Source organism: Schistocerca gregaria, chromosome 8 (genome assembly GCF_023897955.1).
Source record: "Schistocerca gregaria isolate iqSchGreg1 chromosome 8, iqSchGreg1.2, whole genome shotgun sequence".
In the NCBI taxonomy this organism is placed as follows: domain Eukaryota; kingdom Metazoa; phylum Arthropoda; class Insecta; order Orthoptera; family Acrididae; genus Schistocerca; species Schistocerca gregaria.
Window position 1 is genome coordinate 429,156,082 of NC_064927.1, and position 13,029 is coordinate 429,169,110.

At 44.0% G+C, this 13,029-nt stretch overlaps 1 protein-coding gene across 1 annotated transcript in view; it reads right to left on the reverse strand.

Moving 5' to 3' along the window:
* Nucleotides 1–13,029, reverse strand: part of LOC126284539 (uncharacterized) — a 268,571-nt gene that overhangs the window by 48,206 nt on the left and 207,336 nt on the right. Inside the window, exon 10 of the mRNA XM_049983539.1 lies at nt 8,338–8,826. Within this exon, the coding sequence (XP_049839496.1) occupies nt 8,338–8,826 (489 nt within the window). The remainder of the gene's footprint in view (nt 1–8,337; nt 8,827–13,029) is intronic.

Below are 13,029 nucleotides of genomic sequence, written 5' to 3' on the forward strand. Positions count from 1 at the left end.
GTTAACACCACGACGTCGGCAACTACGGCTGAAATTGGCACCTAGCATCGGCGCTGGAGGTTAGCGCAGTAGCAGAGCGTTGGATGGTATGATGAATCCTCCTCCATCACCCCAATAAGAGGGCGCGAGTCCGTCGTCTTCCGGGGCAACAGTTATTTGACACCTCTACTGTAGGACAAAGACAAGCGGGCAGCGGCTTCATTATGCTCTGGGCATCCATTCTTCCAGTGGATCTCGTGCAAAGCACCATGTCGGTCAAGGAGTATCGTACACTGGGTGCAATACTGCATAGCAATCATGTTTCCCGACAGCATTGACAGTTTGCAACATGGTAATGCGCCATGTAGCAACCCCACCAATGTGATGGAGTGGTTCAGGGAACATGGTGCTAAGTTGCAGTTGACGTGCTGGCCTCCCAGATCCGAAACCGATTAAACGCAACTGAGTTGTGATTGAACGTGGAGTCAGAGCTCATCGCTCCCCCCCCCCCCCCCCCCCCAATCTAGAAGTTGCCGGAATTAGATGACTTGTGTGTGAAGATGTGGCGCCACCTTCCTCCAGTGATCTATCAGGGCCTCATTGCTTCCATGCCACGACGCGTCGCCGGTATTGTCCGTGCCAAAGATGGACTTACCGGCTATTAGGTAGGTGCTAATAATGTCCTAGGTGATCAATGTATAACTGATGGTGAGTCAACAAAGCAACATTAAAAGTCAGTAGTTCACATCAAGCGAATTTATTTACGTAGCAGAAATTAAGGAAAGAAGAAGAATGAAAATAGTTTTATAATGAAATAAACGATTTACAATGTGAACTCTGCATTGTGTTAATCTTTAACTGGGGAGAGCGCGCGGAAATGCAGCTTGTCTGTTCGTTGTTGGAGAGACGTGGCGGGGTGCTGAGATGACGGCAGGCGCTAGTGATATTGTAGACGCAGTTGTTATAGCAAGTCCGTTTGTCGTATATCCACGGCGAAGTATGCTGGTGATGTTTCTTTCGGGTTAGGCTACAAAGTCGTCCGCAGTGGTGTTTAGCAGGCCACAGGACGAATGGACGCAACTGTAAAGGCTTTAAAGTAATCCCCAGTGGCGTTTAACAGACCACTGGACGAATAGACGCTGTTGTTGATGATAATCCACTGGTTTAGTACGTGAACGTTTACTACTCGTTATACACACCTAGTTCTCGTCTGAGTACTTTGTACACTGTTCTTGATAATTTCCGATCGTGATGTAACTGTTCATGACGTTTGCCTGTGACTATCGCGATCGCGATTTCATAGTTACACTACGTATGTTTTTGGATAGGGTCCGCCTTTAGCAAAACACTGTTTTATTTTTTAACCCAAACATATTTCACTGCAGTTGCAGGAGCTTCAGTGGGGTTTTATATTTCATCCGTTAAAGATAAACATTGTTCTATACTGCTTGTATAAATGTAACTATTAGTTTTTAAATCGTAATTACACATATTTGAAAAACACATAAATTATTAATTCATACATTTTTACCATATGGTGTGGTTTTCCTGATGTGTTGGGTTTCTACAGTGACTGTTTTGCTCCACAGTTTGTCATTTGCAACCACTTATACCTTAAAGTAGATAAATTCTTTAAGCTAAAAATTACTATTTGAAAAACTGTTATTTCTATGGATGATATTATTTAATTCTATGTGTGTGTGCGCGTGTGTCTATTTACGTAATGTTTCATTAACATTTTCTTTTTCTTCATCTTCATCACACTCAAACACTATATATTGAGTTGCCATTGTCACTGTCACTTTTTCACTGGTTACCAGCTGTAAAAACAAACATGGTGGGCAGTGGAACAGTTGAAGGTGTTTCTGGCGGTTGTTCCAAATCTTTCAGAGGTGTCTATGACAGTTACACAATTCTTAAATTTCATTCGCAACTGTAATTATATTCTACATCTACATCTACATCCATACTCCGCAAGCCACCTGACGGTGTGTGGCGGAGGGTCCCCTGAGTACCTCTATCGGTTCTCCCTTCTATTCCAGTCTCATATTGCTCGTGGAAAGATGGATTGTCAGTATGCTTCTGTGTGGGCTCTAATCTCTCTGATTTTATCCTCATGGTCTCTTCGCGAGATATGCGTAGGAGGGAGCAATATACTACTTGACTCTTCGGTGAAGGTATGTTCTCGAAACTTTAACAAAAGCCCGTATCGAGTTTCTGAGCGTCTCTCCTGCAGACTCTTCCATTGGAGTTTATCTATCATCTCCGTAACGCTTTCGCGGTTACTAAATGATCCTGCAATGAAGCGCGCTGCTCTCCGTTGGATCTTCTCTATCTCTTCTATCAACCCCATCTGGTACGGATCCCACACTGCAGAGCAGTATTCAAGCAGTGGGCGAACAAGCATACTGTAACCTACTTCCTTTGTTTTCGGATTGCATTTCATTAGGTTTCTTCCAGTGAATCTCAGTCTGGCATCTGCTTTACCGACGATCAACTTTATATGATCATTCCATTCATTGGGATAGTTATGGCTTCAGACACTCGGTTGTTTGTTAAGGAGACAAATATATTACACTGTTTTATATGGTCTTGGATCAAGCAATGTAGTTAAATGTAAAAGCCGTTTCACTCATGTGGTAGCAGTAACTGTAATGTCTACCAGCGAAAACACTGTCAGCATCGGTTGAGACACAGTCCAGTTTTAATACTCAAACCGTACGGGAATTGTGGTCTGATCATTTAATAATAAAACACTACGACCAAGGTGTGGACGGGGCCAAGGAATTGACGTATCAGACGTGATTTAACACATAAATAATTTATTTATAACATACAATACATAACACTAACTACGTAAATCCTGCTTCGATGCTTACAGTTGCCTAAAATTGGAGGGCCACCACTTTAGAATTAGAAAGTCTTTAATTTAAGAAACTAAAACGCCTATTATAATTTTCAAAAACAATAATAACACAAAACTTAAGTAAGCGCTAAGTGAACGCACTCTTAAATCTTTAATCAGCACATTTAAATTCTAATTGCAATATAAAACATAAATACATGAATTCACAACAAAGCATGGCTTCATAATTTCTACTTGGACAACCTATGGTGCTAAAACTTTCGTATTACATTCCAACCAATCACATTAATAACTTATAAAACACGGTTGGTAAAATACAAACGTTTGCACTATAATCAAATTTAATAATCCACAATCAATCAAAAACAACAACAGAAGTTCGATACGGAGCATGTAAGCCTGTTTATACAATCTTTCGGACCAAAATACGCACGAGGGCCACCATGACAGAAGTGCGCTAGTTGCTTTTATGGTAGGTGCTCCCATTAGCTTAATCACTGAGCAGATATTTACTTAAGCGACAGGTAAGGTAGTTAATGCAAACAGAAGGTATTTCTAAAGTTTTTTTTTCCTTCCTTCTTTTTAAAGAGGGGGTTCTGGTAAGGTGGAAATTACACTTTGAGGAGACGCAATAGCAATCTAGCGGGCACGCCTTCACGAGGACGCCATGCAACTACACACGTACTAAACTAGACCCGTATCCGCTGTTCAAGCTGAACATTAACAACACAGTTCCATATTCCTGACACCCAAATAGTCGGGATCAAAACAAAACCAAAAATCCCAAGAGCGCGAGATCCAGCATAGCTTCAGAACAGATCTTACTTCATGCGGTTGCCTTCACAAATACAGGTATCGAAATTAAAACAAGAACGAGTAACAACGTTCCCTATTCAGCACAATGTTCTTCTTTAGGTCCCGGTAGCGCTAACAACGCTGATGTTAACAACCTCTAACCCTCCAACTGACAAGCCGAAACCAATGTGACCCCTTATCAGCTCCGTGACAGGAATCGAACCCAGAACTACTGTCAGTGCAACTCACTTAGAATAAATACAGCGCAAATAGTATGGTGGACACAAATGCCCAGAGATTAACAGGACACTCGACTGAACTAGAATTAACCTTAATAATACAGCACTAGATGTTGGGAGACAAGGAAGTATCCCCCCACCCGAAATTCTGCAACCACAGGGCGGGAGGATGAACTACCAAAACGTGGAAGTGCAAACGTACACAAATAGCTACCAAAATACACCACTACACCGGTTAGCAACGATGCGTGGAGGAATCTGCACTGTCAGAATTGCACCACTGAACAGAACAGGATTGCCACAGCGGTGGTCACAAGGCGGGAAAGACGACTGGATGAACTCAATCCCAGAGGACGGACAACTTGGAACATTCACCCTTAACTTCTTTTCTATTGTCCCTCGACGCACTTCGTCGTTTGTCCTGGACTGCTGTGCACAATTCTGAGCCGTCCCCCGTCATCCCGGCACACACCGACCCAGTCGAACTGCTGCCGGACTCAAACCTTCGTCGACGCAGGCGATGATTAGACTGCCATCCGCCTCCCACAGACAACCAGTGAAGAGCTGACAGAAGGGCCCAACCAGGACGGCGTTCCTCCACGGGTAGAAGTGCGGGTTCGATAACAACACCCGTACGCGAAAGGCAGGATGTCGACGTCACCAGAGCAGACACGAAGGCCACTGTGCGACAACTTCCTCCAGCGTGTCTTTTTTTTCGTTATTGTTATTTTGAAACATATACAACAGGCAGGCTGTCAGCAGCATTCTACGCTGCTCTTCGGCCATAGAAACGCAATGGGAAAAAATAGAAAGAATACACATAAGTTACAGAACGGTCGTTAATAAGTCAGTAGACACATAAAGACAAACACGGAGCCGTTCGCACTCAACGATAATTCACATTACAAACTGTTGACACGACGCACAAACACCGAAGATGGCGATGGCGCAGGTGAACGATGGAGTGCGACGGTGAACAATGAACCCTGAACACGACGGCACACACGAGACACTGATGGCGTCCTTCAGCGTGACCGCGCTCGCCTATAAATAGTACAGGCCGAAGAGTCTGCTGCAGTAAACACGTCAGTCGGTCGTGTTACCAACCTACGGTTTCTAAGTACACCAAAGACAGAACTCGCAATCGATAGTGGGTACACTAAGGGCGGGAGTTCAATCGAAAGAGCTTCATAAAAGACCAACCCTGTGCATCCGCGGAAAAAACGAAATAGAAGCGAAGGAATAAAAGACAGCAACGAGATGCTAGAATATGATCGCGCCCAAACACTGTCGACTACCAAAAATATTGGCGCCACACGACGGTCAGGAAACGAGCCGTGGAAAGATGGAAGTACACACGTCTCACGTACGACTTTTCTGTTCATATTGATCACTCTTTCATTACTCACTGCGACGGTAATCCGAATCGTCAGCCACCATCTCCGCAATTTCTTGCATCTCAAATCATCAACACGCGTCACGCCCATACTGACGCACACACACTAACACTTCCTCACCGGATATCGCTGCTCTACTTTTACGGTCGATAACGGAAGAATGTTAAGTCTTTCTGTTTTCAGGTAATAATAAGAAAGCATATTTATCCATTAGCGAAAAGGAAATAAACTGCAGTTACGTTTTCACATTATTACCAAATACAGCTGTGCTACACGATGAAAAATTCGAATTCTCAGTCTAAGAAAGTGGAAGAAATTACGGAATAAAAAAAAAAGTCCGTATCTTCACAAACTGCCAGAGCTGCAGGATTAGAAGCGTGATGCAGTAGTTTCAGAGTCAGGGATGTGAAGCCACGTTGATATCTTCGCTGCCAAATTCAGCTGATAAGAAACCAACGAAACAAATCTCGGAGGCTATTTTAGGCACCACCTCTTCGCTGACAAACCACCGCCCCGTAGTTTACCGTATTGGCATGACTTACATGTAGATATCTGTTGTCACATACCATCGACACCCAACCAACAACTTCTCGAATCCACACTGTGCATAACCGGTGTCTTGCTGCGTTTCGAAGGTGGACCACCACATTATGAAGCTGTTAGTCTTTTGGTTGTTTCAGTGAACTATGTTTAAACCGTGTCTGAACCCATTACCACGTTACTGGATCAGTTATTTGGTATTAATCTAGTTGTATTTATTAATTAGCTTCAACTGTCAGCTTCAATGAAGCTCAACTAACGTTATGGTTATTAACTAATGCAAAATTCCGCACAATGTGTGCCCATGATATACCCAAACAGGTATGTTATAAGTCTGAAGTTTTCGTAGGTGAGAATAACTGCTAATTTAATAATGTACAAAACAACCAGAAGCGGTTCTAGACACTCCCCTGTGACACAACAGATATTATTTCAGTGTCTATTGACTATTATTATCAACAAGGTGTCAGGATGACATCCTCTGTGTGGTGGTTACATATATATTTTCTTAGTCTCTTGTGTCTGTAGCTTGCATCTTCAGAGATCTTACTCTGGACAGGCAGAGAACAACGTGTGAGTAAATAAATAAATGCAGACTATTTTGATGTTGGAGAAGCAAAAACTTGGAATCAATAATCGAAAGCATGACAGCTCTGCAGCAAAATCGAAACGTGACAACCTGTTTTATTTTCTGACAACTATGTCTACCATTGTGTGACTGAGGAAGTCGAGTTGAGGGGTAGGTACACTTAGCATGGAAGGCAAGGACTCTCCCTATAATCTCACTCCTTAAACACAACTACCAAATCAATAAATTAACAATTTATTCAAAGACAATATTTATGAAGTAGCTAAGAGACAATCAACACGTGGCCATCTTCTAAGACAATACCAAAATATCACAGATAGCTTGCTTCTTAACCAAGGCAGCAAATTACAATCACGAAAAGTGACTTAAAGAGGTGATCCACAGAGATTTCAATACTTAAAGGAACAATAAATTACAAGCTGAAAGTGATTTAAAGAAATGCGGCAGAGACAATTTATTTAAAACGGCAATAATTTGCAAGATGACAGTGATTTATGAAACGCACACCAGTTCGTTAGGAACCCAAATAACACAATCAGTACAACAAGTTACAATTCAATAACATTCATTCCCAAGCAATAAAAAACCTTATTTTTTAATATACATAAAACACGTCAAATGTTTACCAAATGGGCAGTGATGCCAGGCTGGCCTGGGCAAAAGGTGACTTAACTTAAAATGCTGGAAGCAGCAATCAGCCGTCCAAAACAACACCTAAATGCAGGGGCCCAGCCGGGAGTCACTTCCCATTAGACGGCACCACGTCACAGCCTCTGTTCACTGAAGCAGAACGTGGTGCCGCTCTCACACACCGCAACTCGCAGAAAACTGGAAGACAAACAGACCGCAGAAGACACGGCAAACAGCAACCAAACATCAATTAATATAAGTTAAGAGATCAATAAACAACAATATAAATGAAGAAACAATTGCTCTTTTACTAATACAGAGTGAGTGTATTCAAATAAAGGCATGCCTATAAAATTCTGTGTACAAATGTTTGCCTTTTACAGACTACGAGCCTTTACTAATAACAGATTGAGTGCTTTCAAATAAGTGCACATATATAAAGGAACTATGTACAAATGACTAGCTTTACATAGTACGAGTCTTTAGTAATAACTGAGTAAGTGTTTCTATAGAAGTGACCCAAATTTTACGGCAATATACAAGGGACGTCGATTTGATGGCAATCAAAATACACTGAAAATCTCATACAGACAATACATAACTTCTGGATACTGTTCCAAAAGCCCAAAATATAACACACACGCCTCAGTGCTAATCAGCTTCCTAATAGTATTTCAATCGGCGGATTTTTAAAAGAAATATTATCTGATGGTTTCCATTCGATCACACGTACTACCGGCTGCTCTTACTTCAACAACATATACATTAGGGCAATCAAGCAACATGTACACTCGCTGCAACGCAAATCGTTCAACGGAATGAGGGCACCAAAATCACTTACACCTTCGATGGAGAGCGTTGTTCGAGATGTTCTCCAGGGATGGTTCTCTCCGGGAAAGCAGGCACCAAAGCAATGCGACGAACAGAGCCCGAAGTTGACATCAGGCATGTTCACCACAAAATCGCGACCGTCTTACGAGGTAGACCACCGTGCCGCTGCCGGCCGAACACGCGTGTATTCCCCTATCGTGCACGCAAGCACGTCCTTGCGACTCATTGGGAGTCCAACACCGACTGCCCCGAGCGCGAAACACCCGCGAGATCATAACAGGGGCAAAGATCCTAGTACAGCTGGCTAATCGGTAGTGTCATGCCAAAGGGCTGGTGTGCCAGAAAATGCGCACCACGGCTCACTTCGCACAAGTGTATGCGTTTGGGTTTACTACATGTGCAATGGAGAAAATGAGTGACATTTAAGTTTAACAGAAAAGAGTGCGATGTTGTATTTAAAAGTCAACTCACCTGTGACTGTACATCCACACAGCAGTTCAAGGCACAAGGCAAGTCTATCTTCTCCTAAGCAATAGCAGATAATGGAGCCTCTGCAGATAGCCTGTCCTGGTAAGCAAGTGGAGTTATGCATCAACAGAACTGCATAATTTTTAGAAAGACATAGGCTTCGAGCTTGACATCTAGCCCAATTCCAACCACTCCAGCCAATCCAACCAGTCCAGTTGCCCCAACCTCCACCTCCACCCCAGCTGCCACCACCACCACCACCACCGCCAAGACCTCCTCCTCCTCCTCCTCCTCCTCCAACTCCACCTCCACCTCCACCTCCACCAGAACCTCCACCACCACCGCCACCTCCATTTCCACCTCCACCTCCACCTCCACCAGTACCTCCACCACCACCTCCACCACCGCCTCCTCCATTTCCACCTCCACCACCGCCTCCTCCATTTCCACCTCCACCTCCTCCACCACCTTTACTGAGCGGGAGTTCCATTCCTGTAAAAATGGACAAAAAGTTTTTCTGTCTACATTTTTCTGCTATTGTTAAACAGAAAGTTGTAGCAGCACTACATTCCTGCTCATTAGTTGAGAGTGTTAATAATATTTCGGCGCATCGTTTTAAAAAGAATTGAGAAGCTGAAATCATTAAACGTTTCATTAATTTTTAGGAGATCATTTATCGACTGAAATTTCTGAATGTATTAGAAAGGATATGAAATGGTAAATAATGGTGAGCACTTGAATAGGAAGGGAGAAAAGGTAAAACAAGGCAGGCTTTGTCATGGTGAGGAAAAGTAACGTGATGTAACTGGGAAATTTGTAACACCTTCACCTTTTCCTAGCAGGACTCACAACCTTTATCCAAGCAAGGCAGCATTCTGCCTTCAGAATTCCTCTGGCGGTGCCATAATCCTGTTGAGGCGAAATTATGCAATCCACCAGCCTGGAGAATTGGAGCACTGGGTAACATGATGCGATGTTCCCAGGAACATTCCACATGATTGTATATCAAGCGTAAATAAAATACTAGGGTTATCCAGAAAGTAAGTTCAGATCGGTCGCGAAATGGAAACCACTGGGAAATCCCGCTAAAGCTTAGCACAAATGTGTTGGGCAGTGTCTCTAGTATGCCCGTCGATCGTGTCGCGGTGCTCTTTTCAGATTTGAGTGAACAGTGAGCACATAAAGATGAGTAGGGAATAGCGTCGCCCGCGAAGTATGAGGATCTGGTTAGAGATTTCGCCTGTCTCATGGAGCCCATATAACACAACTGTCAAGCAGTTCCTTCTTCATGTCAATTCTCGGCCGCACGCTGCAGGGGCAATGCAGACGCCCCTGCACCGTTTCCGATGAGAAGTGTTTGATCACCCACAACGCAGCCCGTAATTGGCTCCTCCTGAGTCTCATCTCTGCTCACAAGAACCGCTGGTTATGAAGACAACATTTTTCCACAGACAACGAGCTGCAGGCAAGTGCAGATAACTGGCCGAAATCACAGGCGGCTGCGTTCTATTACGAGGATATTGGCAAGTTGATACAACACTACGCCAAACTCGAAGTTGGAGTGGCGACTATGTAGAGAAGTAGATGGAAGGTGTACCTAACTGTTTGAAATAAAATGTTTCTGGTTTTCACTGTGGTTTCCATTTCTTGACCGATCTGAACTTACTTTCCGGACAACCCTCGTAGGACTGGGACTAGAAAGAACAAACAATGGCCGCTCTGGCCATAGAGTATCAGCCTGAAATGAGTTCTTGATAGTTTTGACAATTTATAGTGTCAATAAGGCTCAGAGGATCGAGCAGCTACGATAGCTACATAGAGCTTTAGGGAAAATTTTTGGTAAGTTTGACTAGAGGGATCATCAGGGATTATTGTTATTGATGCCTAGTTTGCGGTAAGTGCATGAAATGCTCAAAGTTTAGTGCTTGAGAAAGAAAGGGGAAAGATAATACGCTCACACAGAATTCGACAGGAGGGGAAGGTGGGGTGGTGGAGGTGGAGAGGTAAGATGCATACTGAAGACAAGGAGAATTGCGTGGCGAACGAGAATTTAGAAAGGTTGTAGAGTTTTGGTGGAGCAAATTTCTGGCTAAAGAAGCATAAGGGGGCAATCAAGGAATCAAGGGTTTGTAGGTGTGGTTTGTTTATTAGTTGTAGCAGTTTCATTCCTTCATGGACGACTTTTAACAGGATATTTGAGCTTTTATGTTACTACAGTTTAAAAACAACAGGTCAAATGTAATTGAAGTGCAAGGGCGTGCTGAAACATAATGCCCCCGAACTTTTTCATGCGAAAACTCGCAACGATAACAACCGTTATTTACGATCTACATCTTTGTTCTTCATGTCTACGTTTATATTTCACGACACACTCACCCCAACGACGAACACGTTCCTCCTAACTGGAGACCAGTTTGACGATACCGTCAATGAAGAATGTTTGACTTTTTTGGAGCCACAACCTCACCCCTGATCGTACCACTACATCACTATCAAAGTGAAGTCCTCCAACCTATTCTTTAAGTTCCGGAAACACATTAAAATCAGATGGGGACAAGTCCGGATCGTGGGAAGCGTGATTGATGACAGTGTTGCAGCTGCAGCGCAGCTCGTGTGTAGTTCGGAATTACCGTGCTGAAGGGGATGGTGCTCCATATGCGGACGAAGTTTTCTGCAGATAGAAACTCAATTACAGCACGCTGTCTCACACGCAACGACATAGTTGCGTTACACACCGCTATGTTACTTGCCACATTTCGATACCCTCTAGGGCTGAAAGTATGTAGACATGTATAATATAGCTGTAGAATGTTAATTAACCTTGTTTCATTCAAAAAGTCTGAAGAGTCTTAACATAACAAATTCGTAGGCATTACATTCCAGCACGCCCTCGTATTACAAGCACTATATACAAACAGATCTCGGAGGACAAAAATGGGACAAGTAGGCAGCCATAGCCTTATAGGAGGGACCATACTGGCATTCGCATAAACTAATTCTGGGAAACCACAGTTACCCTAAACAGAATGTCCTGATGTGTTTACGAACCTCGACTTTCCCTGGTATAAGGCAAACCCGTTTATGGTTCAAATGGCTCTGAGCACTATGGGACTTCTGAGGTCATCAATCTCCTAAAACTTAGAACTACTTAAACCTAACTAACCTAAGGACATCACACACACATCCATGGCCGAGGGAGGATTCGAACCTACGACCGTAGCGGTGCGCGGTTCCGGACTGTAGCTCCTACAACCGCTAGGCCACACCGGCCGGCCAGCTCTTTTAACACAGTGCTATAATACTCTGTTTGTCCCTACTATACAATATAACAGTAACGTTTTTACAATAAGAACACAAAACCGCAACACAGTATATGATGCACCTCCTTACAGGTCCCTTTCAAGGACATTAAGGGCTTGGTATCTGGTTCCTGGTTCACGCCATTGAAAACCTAGCGAGAATCACTGTTCAGACTATACCTGGACTCGTCTGTGAACGTAACCTGGGGCCACTGTTCCAATGACCGTGTACTGTGTTCTTGACACCAGGCGTTAAGGGCTCTCCTGTGACCAGGGGTCAGTGGAATGCACCTCTCTTCACTTAGACTAGGGTAGTTTACGAAAAATCATGTTGTATTATCTTCTTCATAATGTAACAGGAATCTTTGACCACAAATTTCATAAATTGATTGAACTGATACAGAAAATAAAAAATACAAAATACCACATATACACAATAAACCAAAACGAAGTCAAAAATCCCTCGGTCATACGTTCTCGCAAACCTAAGATCACAAACAAGAGAAACCATAAGGGGCATTAAAAAGAAACGAGCCGGAGTCTGGAACGCGCAAACCGGTGGCAGGAGGGTAATATCGTGGCGTGTGTAGCGAGATGTGTTTACGGCCAGAGCGTGGAAGTTCGCAGCCCGTCGCTAAAGGGCACGCTTGCACGTCACCTTACTATACAGAACCAGCAGCAGCGTGCATCACTCGTCCAACGCTGCCAGTCGCATTTCAGACAGTGACATGGAGGTGTCAAAAGAAGAGCAAAAAGGTGTTGTCCGTTTTCTGACAGAGGAAGGAGTAGGAGGAACGGAGATTCGTCGACGTCACACTTCATGACTCTTGCAAGGGTCAAGACGTGGCACAAGCGCTTCAGGGAATGACGGGTGTCGTTAGCCGATGATGCACGGTCTGAAGCGCCACACTGCATTACCGATGACATCGTACAGCTGGTGGGTTCACTCATTACCCAGGACCGACGAATGACAGTGAAAGCCACAGCCGCCGTGGTCGGACTGAGTGTCAGAAGTGTTCACACCATCAGAAAGGAACGACTGCGCATGCGCCAAGTGTGACAGTCTTCAACCACACCAGGAAGCATGTCGAATGGCCGACTGTCTTGCTCATCTGCAACACTATGCTCGGGAAGCAAATGCGGTCCTGGTGGCTGGAGATGAGTCATGGTGTCATCACTTCGAACCAGAATCAAAACGACAAAGTCTCTAGTGGAAGCATCCAGGGCCAGCACCACCATTAAATCCAAGGTCATCCACAGGACTGCAGGAAAGATGCTGACGTTCCTCTTTGACCATGATGGACCCCTTCTGATTCACTTACTGCAACACGGGACAACGGTGAAAGTGCAGCGTTACTCGCAAACCTTGACCACTCTTCGCCAAGCGATCAAATCA